Source organism: Fulmarus glacialis, unplaced genomic scaffold, assembly GCF_000690835.1.
Source record: "Fulmarus glacialis isolate BGI_N327 unplaced genomic scaffold, ASM69083v1 scaffold9612, whole genome shotgun sequence".
NCBI classification, from domain to species: Eukaryota; Metazoa; Chordata; class Aves; order Procellariiformes; family Procellariidae; genus Fulmarus; species Fulmarus glacialis.
In genome coordinates this window covers 25,972-33,267 of record NW_009199864.1, presented here as the reverse complement: position 1 = coordinate 33,267, position 7,296 = coordinate 25,972, and the positions used below count along the sequence as shown (strand labels likewise).

General features: G+C 50.5%; 1 protein-coding gene across 1 annotated transcript; it reads left to right on the top strand.

Moving 5' to 3' along the window:
* The first annotated feature begins 926 nt into the window (after positions 1 to 926).
* On the top strand, positions 927 to 5,552 carry AQP2 (aquaporin 2 (collecting duct)). The gene is made up of 4 exons (XM_009573395.1): positions 927 to 1,296; positions 3,374 to 3,538; positions 4,425 to 4,505; positions 5,302 to 5,552. Exons 1-4 carry the CDS (start codon positions 931 to 933, stop codon positions 5,515 to 5,517), a joined length of 828 nt encoding a protein of 275 aa, XP_009571690.1. The 5' UTR covers positions 927 to 930; the 3' UTR covers positions 5,518 to 5,552.
* Positions 5,553 to 7,296: the final 1,744 nt, after the last annotated feature.

The window sequence follows — 7,296 nt, the reverse complement described above, 5'->3', positions numbered from 1 at the left end:
TCCAGCAAACCCACCAACCCCAATGACGTAGGGAGCAAAAGTCTTTACAGATATCAGCCAGGAATGGGCAAATGTGCCCTAAGCAATGAAAGAAAAAGGAAAATGGACTTGTTGGGCAATTAGTGAATGGTTTGATGTGAAGAACCATGCTCCAGGGAAGAAAATGTTATTCCTCTTTTGGGGATTAACACCAAGAAGTAAAAAGACATTTCTGAAGAGCTGAGTTGGCCAAAATCCCCGTAATTAGAGCACAGCTGGTACTCCAGCTGTGCGTGTCATTTTTTCACACTAGAATTTCTTTCTTGACAGTCATTTCTTGGGGCTGGTTCCCATTTTTCTGGGTAGGAAATCTGTGCCCAGGCTGTAAAATTCTGGTACTCTGAGGAATGGAGTTGTAGTAAGTCGCTTGGAGTTTTGTGCCTCTGAGAGACTCTTTTGCATCCAGTTTTGCCTGGATATTTAATCACATCCTGTTTTTCAACACAACCCCACCTCAGCTCCATCTCTAGCTCTACAGAACCTCCCTTGCTTGCTCTCCTCTCCATGCTGCAGGTGGTAGAGCTTGGAGAAGAGAGGAGCAACAAGCACGGCTGGGGATAGGACCCCCAGTAGGAAAGGGAACAGTGTTTCATGGTATTGCTCGAGGCTGATTTATGACCTCCCAAGGGTGGCAAACGCTGCATTCCCCAGCTTTAACAGAGGGGGCAGGGTCTGATGTTCCCTCAGCTGGAACACAAATGAAAAAAAGCATCAGGTTTCCTAGGACCACAATCCCACCTCCTTCAGCGGGTGATCCTTTGGCCCCCCCACATCCGTATATATATAAGCTGTCCCCCTGACATCCTCTATGGACACAGCAGCCGTGGTAGCAATTGCCTGAAGACACCACGGGCAGGGTCAGACCTTGCAGCCTCCAGCCGCCGCCGCTCCATGATGTGGGAACTGCGATCCGTAGCCTTCACCCGGGCTGTCTTTGCAGAATTTCTGGCGACTTTGGTCTTCATCCTCTTTGGCCTGGGCTCTGCTCTGAACTGGCCCTCAGCTTCCTCCCCGAGCATCCTTCAAATCGCGCTGGCTTTTGGCTTGGCCATCGGCACGCTGGTCCAAGCCCTGGGGCACATCAGTGGAGCCCACATCAACCCGGCAGTGACGGTGGCTTGCCTTATCGGCTCCCAAGTCTCCTTCCTCCGTGCGGTCTTCTACGTGGTGGCCCAGCTCCTGGGGGCTGTCGTGGGGGCTGCCATCTTACACGAGATCACACCTGCAGACTCCCGGGAAGGCTTGGCCATCAACAAGGTAAGACTTCAGCCCACGGATGGGCTTGGAAGGGAGCGGGACGGATTGAGCAGGACTTTTGGGAAGGCTGAGGGATGCGAAGAAGGGTTTTGTGGCCAGAAAGGACCCCCCTTTGTTTAATGTTGGGTAGGAAGCCACTGTCAGCTGCAGCCCAGCACCACAAGCTTGCTGCTCCAAGGGTCCTTCCAGGAGCAGGGGTGGAGGCGGGAGTCCAGGCTGCCTCCTCTGCTTTTTAGGACTAAAACCAGACGTGTGATCCAGCTGCCACATAAGCACCTCCCTTAGCAGACAAAGCCGCCATCATTTCAGTTTTATCTAGGGCTGTGTTGTGGAGGAGCTGGATTCAGAGGAGACCCGGGTGTTTAGGGAAGGACACGACCAAAAGCATCACCTCTCCCTTCCTCTTTCCAGTCCTGGTGTGGGCACGGGCAGCCTTTCTCCCCTCTGTGTTAGGCCATGCCACTATTTAGAGGCTGCTGTGCCAGATTCCCAGCAATGGGACGTTGCGCCGGGGGGGGGTGTGTGCATGTGTGAGGTTTGGGTGTAAATCCCAGCTTTTCATTAGATAGCACTGCTCGTTAAGTTGCTTCCCATTGTGAAGGGATGGCCACACCAGATACAGCTGGTTCATCCCAAAGCCCAACACAGACGGGTGCCTGGGCAGTGCCACCGGGCAGTGCCAGAAGCATCGCAAAGATCCCGGTCTGGTTTCAGACACACAGGGAAAAAAGAAAATTGGGGAACCTTAGGAAGCCGAGAGGGGACTCCCCAGTGGTATCCAACCTCCAACATCCCCTTCCCCACCTATGCACGTAATAAAAAGAGGGGAAAAAAATTAAAAAGTCACAGGGTTCACTATCCCCTCTCTTTTCTCCATGCCCCACACTCCTCTTCAGACGGATACAGGCAGCTCTATCCGTAGGGACGCCCATGCCGGGACCAGCAGCACCCAAAACCAGCCGAGCGGCGAGGGAGGAGGCGTGTTTTAGGAAACGGCACACGGAAATCCCCTTTCTTGCAGCAGGGAGGCATTGCCAGGACGCAGCTTTGCTGCCAAAGAGATTAAGAGGGTTGAAAAAGGGATTGCGGATTAATCTCGAAAAGACTATTTAGACTGATAGTAGCTGAGGTTTAATAAACCTAACAAAGCAAGTAGGAGTTTTAAGAGAGACTTTCAAAATGCTCAGCTCTGTTGTTTTATAGCTTAAACCACCTAAAAGAGGGAATAGGGATTTTCAATTTTTTTCCCCCTGGGCTGTTCATCTTGTAGCTGCCTGCACAAATTACCCTTAAAAAAAAAAGGGGGAATATCGGAGAGAGGAGAGCGAGCAAGATCCGACTCTGGATCTCGGTCAGGAGGGCAATTGCTGCCTTCGCGGTGTCACCGAGCGAAGTGATCTTGGGGTCAGCATTTGGGAGGATGCACGGTGTCCAAAGAAGGATTGACCCAGGGAAAGAAAGGGCAGAGATGTGCCAGGACGGGCTGAGGGAAGCAACAGCGATGGGAGACCACAGGCAAGCAGGACTGCCAGCTGCAGTCTGGCTGGCAGCGCTGCCAGATCCACCCAGATCTGGATGAAAAACCACCAAGAAGTAATAAAGTGTCAGAAAGCAGAGTTGGAGGAGAGGGGGTGCAACCAGGCACAGCCCCAGATCAAATCTGACAAATTCTTCCAGTCAAAAAAGTGTGGGAAGGGGGAAGGGAATTTTTTTTTAATGCCAAAATATTTCTTTTTGACATTTTCAAAATGCAATTTGTAAACTTTTCCAAAAGGCATTTTGCATTTTAAGTATGAGGAAAAGAAAAAAAAAGTCCCTAGGGGGGAAAAGAAGAGTGGAAAAAAATACCCAAAGAAATGCAAATAAAACTTTTCCTGCCATGTCAATCAAATATTACCCATTGACCCACTTTTCCTTTTAGCTGGGAAATTTTTCCTCCTCTTCATTTTGGTGCCAAAAATCTCACCTCTTTCCTATGTCCTTTTTGGTTCTCCTTGATTCGGGTTTCCCCCTCCACATTTCCAACCCAGTCCCCAAACTTCCCCATCCCCGAGACACATTTTTTCTCCCCTTCCAGCTGCACAATGGGACGACGACGGGGCAGGCGGTGACCGTAGAGCTCTTCCTCACCTTCCAGCTGGTCCTGTGCATCTTCGCTTCTACCGACGAACGCCGGGAGGACAACCTGGGTTCTCCTGCCCTGTCCATCGGCCTTTCTGTTGCCGTGGGGCATCTCCTTGGGGTGGGTAAAATGGGCTAAAGCGCTTTTTAGGTTGTCTTTGCCTTTGTGCCCAAAGCCTGCTTGGCTGCGTGCTCCGGGTTCACTATCCCCTCTCTTTTCTCCATGCCTCACCACTCCTTTTCAGACGGATACAGGCAGCTGTATCTGCTGTAGAGACACCCATGGACGGGGGATTTGTAACTTATGTGGTTCCATGGCTTTCCTGTGGGTAGAAGAGAAAAATCCCACCAGAGCCATTACAGAGCCATAGCCTGAGCTCGGCTTTTTTACTGGGCATGAAAAAACGTATCCTGCTGGGCTCTGCTGCTCCTTGAGTCCCGTAGGGAGCTCCCAGGGATCAGTGAGGTCTTCCGTCCTGGAGTGAATGTGTCAGCAACCGAGGCACTCAAGACCATGATAAGACTGGGAAGTATTTGGGATGGACACCCAGGGAAATCTCTCCCGCACGACAGACCAAAGCTGCCCCCAACACTCCCAGCTTCTCAGTGCCAGGGATGTTTCCATCCTCAATGATCTGCCAGCCCGTGTGTCTATGGGACTATTCTTCTCCTGTCCTCAGTGGCAAGGAGTAGCAATTTGCTGCAGGAATAGGCACAGCAGGAGCTTGTCCCCGCAGTCCTGGTCACACTGCAGGGCACGTCACCCAGCCTGCAGCTGAGTTGCACCATGCACAGGACACGTGTGCTCGCATAGAAGATGTGCAAATACAGACAACTCACCCATGTTGACTCAGGTGCTGGAAACTGCGAGCACCCCCTTTCCTGGTACAGGCATGCTGGAGGGTGAAACGTCAGCTCAGGGAATGAATAATGCTAATAACACACCAGGATTTTTTAAAATGTGCTAAAAGGGCTTAATGCTAACAATGTGTGGCGTTTCTTGGCAGATCCGTTACACCGGCTGCTCCATGAATCCAGCCAGATCTTTCGCCCCTGCTGTGATAGTCGGAGACTTCAGTGACCACTGGGTAAGAAATCAGGTCTATGTGTTGTGTTGGTGGGATGAGCCCCCCAAATTACCAGTATTCCTAGAAACCCGCAGAGCCAGCCAGATTCCTGGTATTTCCACGCCAGCTCCCAGCAGGAGGAGGAATGTAGAGATCAGCAAAAAGAGGTGGGGCTTCTGGGTGCTTCATTGGCTTATCTAAGCAGGGTGCATTGCAACAGGAAAAGGGTGTGTGGTTTGTTGACTGTGACTTAGCAAAAGAAGCAAAACCAATGGAGAGGGGAGCTCTTCTTGCCAGTCCTGGGGACCTTTCCTGGTTCCAGTTGGATCTAGGCACACATTTTCCACCAGCTCCTTTGGGAACACTCACAGGCATTTCCATCTGTGAAGAATATGTTGGGAGCCAGAGGTGTGGTGGTTCAGGTTGATGTGCTCAGAGGTGTCCAGCCCAAGCTGGTAGCCTCCTCCTCTCTAAAGCAATGTGTAAATGGGTAGGGAGACACTTCTCCAGAGGAACACAAATCATTAAGCATGCCCATGATGGGCCTATCATTAATGAAGATCACGCAGCTCTCAACAGAGGAGGAAAGACAGAAGAGGATGGTTAGGTATATTCAGGCACAACAGCAATGGGTGGGAATTCAGGTCAACAGTGATGGCCAAAGCAGAGCTGGCTTCTGCGTTTTGCTCCCAATGGACACAGGGTAGGAAGGAGCATAAGCCCCCTGCAATGCTGTTCAGAGACCCTGGTTCCTCTCCATCCTCCAAACTCAGGCTGGTTTTTGCTCACCCAATTCTTGTCTTTCTGTTTCCCCCAGGTCTTCTGGGTGGGCCCCCTGGTTGGGGCAGCAGCAGCCTCCATCATCTACAATTACATCCTCTTCCCGCAAGCCAAAACCTTCTCGGAGAGACTCGCCATCTTCAAAGGCTTCGAGCCGGAGGAGGACTGGGCAGAGCGCGAGGTCCGTCGGCGGCAGTCGGTGGAGCTTCACTCCCCACAGACCCTGCCGAGGGGGATGTCCGAGAAAGTGTAGCCAAACCTCCTCCTGGGCCGAGAGAGGAGCTGGGGAAAACTCTGGCATCCGTTTTAGAGACGGTGCTTATTCAGATGAGAGTTTCACCTCTCCCCTCTCTCCCTTCATTTTTGCTGGGGGACTAAAGTTGACTCATCTCCTGGGAGATGCACTGTGATGGCCCAACCCATTTTCTGTCACCCAGCTCTCCCCGTGGCCGATGGTTTTCTGATGCTGGGGGAAAACGCCATTAAATCAAAACCACCAGTACAGCAACAGGAACGAGGACACTGGGATCCTACCCTGGGCCAGCTCCTTCCACGTTCCCCTTGCAGAAGTTACCGCTTGGTGGAGTTTGATGCCCTTTACGAAGAGCTCCGAGGCGCTGCGGAGAGTTGTTATTACGGCCATTTGCTGGGTGTGGAGGTTGCCACCCGATGCCTCATTGCTGTTGAACTCCGCTCACCTGTCTCCCATTTCTTCTCACTGCCTGGCTGTTTGCGCACACACACAGAGCAGCGCTCGCTCCCTGCCACAAGTATCTCACAAACTGGAAGTTTTGCTGCTGCCATTTACAACCACCCATGGGATGCAGATGTCCTTTGCTTACATGGAGGCTTTCCCGAGAAGATGGGACTGGAAGCATGTCCTTGAGTCCCTGCTGACCCCATTGGGGAGCTCTTGCAACTGCTCTCTCCTGTGGCAATGAGAAACCTCCTGATTTTCAGCCCAAATTCATCCACGGCTCGTTTGTTCTTGGACCAGTGTTGTCCTTTAGCTTCGATGCTTCATCTCTCTCCCTGGTTTTTCCTTTCTTTCCTCTGTTCCTGTTCTGCTCTGATTCTCACATGAGTAACACAAAGCGTTTAAGGTGTGATCTTCTCCATCACTTGCTTCCTACAGCCCAGACATTTTTCATGGCTGCATCACACCAAAGACTCATAACCATCCCACCCCTTTCTTCTGCTATGTCAGGACCTGGTTATGGTCACCAGCATAGTCAAAGAATTCGGGTTAGTCTTTGGGATGCAATTTTGCTCTTTCAACCATTAATTTAATCCCCTTTCTATTACTTAGCCTAAAATTCATACATTTCCAGCATGACATCCTAATGCTTCTTTCTGTTGGTGATGTCTCCCCAGCATTGCACCATCACAAAACGTCATCACCACATTCAGGCTTTTTCTGCTTAGGCTGTTAATGGAAATATTCAATAAGGTTGGACCCAATTCCAAATCATAAGGAACATTACTGATCATTTTCCTCCCTCTGACTATTTTGACATGAACCACCACCACATGATGCTCTTCTCTTCCTCTTTATCCACTGTGCTCTACTTGTACCAGTCTCCTCCTCCTCTTGAATTCATAATTTCCTCGCTGTGCTCTTCCTCAAACATGTGCTAATGGCTATTGCTGGAGAGAAAAGGAGTAAACAAAGCTTTGATCTAATCCAGACGAGGTGTTATCGTGGTCTTCATTTCACCACACCAAGTGAGGCTGAGAGCATGGGAGCTCCGACATCGCCTCCTCTAGCTGTCCCTGATGCCACGCTGTGAAGCAAGGGGAGAAATGCTATCACAGACACCAAGCTTTATTTGTTGTAGCCAAGGATCCATTTTACTCTACTAGTCAATTAATGCAAATATCTCCAGAAGGCTGCTATCGAAGTGCAGCAGTTTTAGCACTGCTTTAATGCATTCTCTGCCACAGCAAAAATATTGATTCTGGTCCTCCGCTTTATTCCTTCAATGGCAGAGAAGCATTTGAATATTATTTCAGAAAAGGCTTGTCAAAAAAT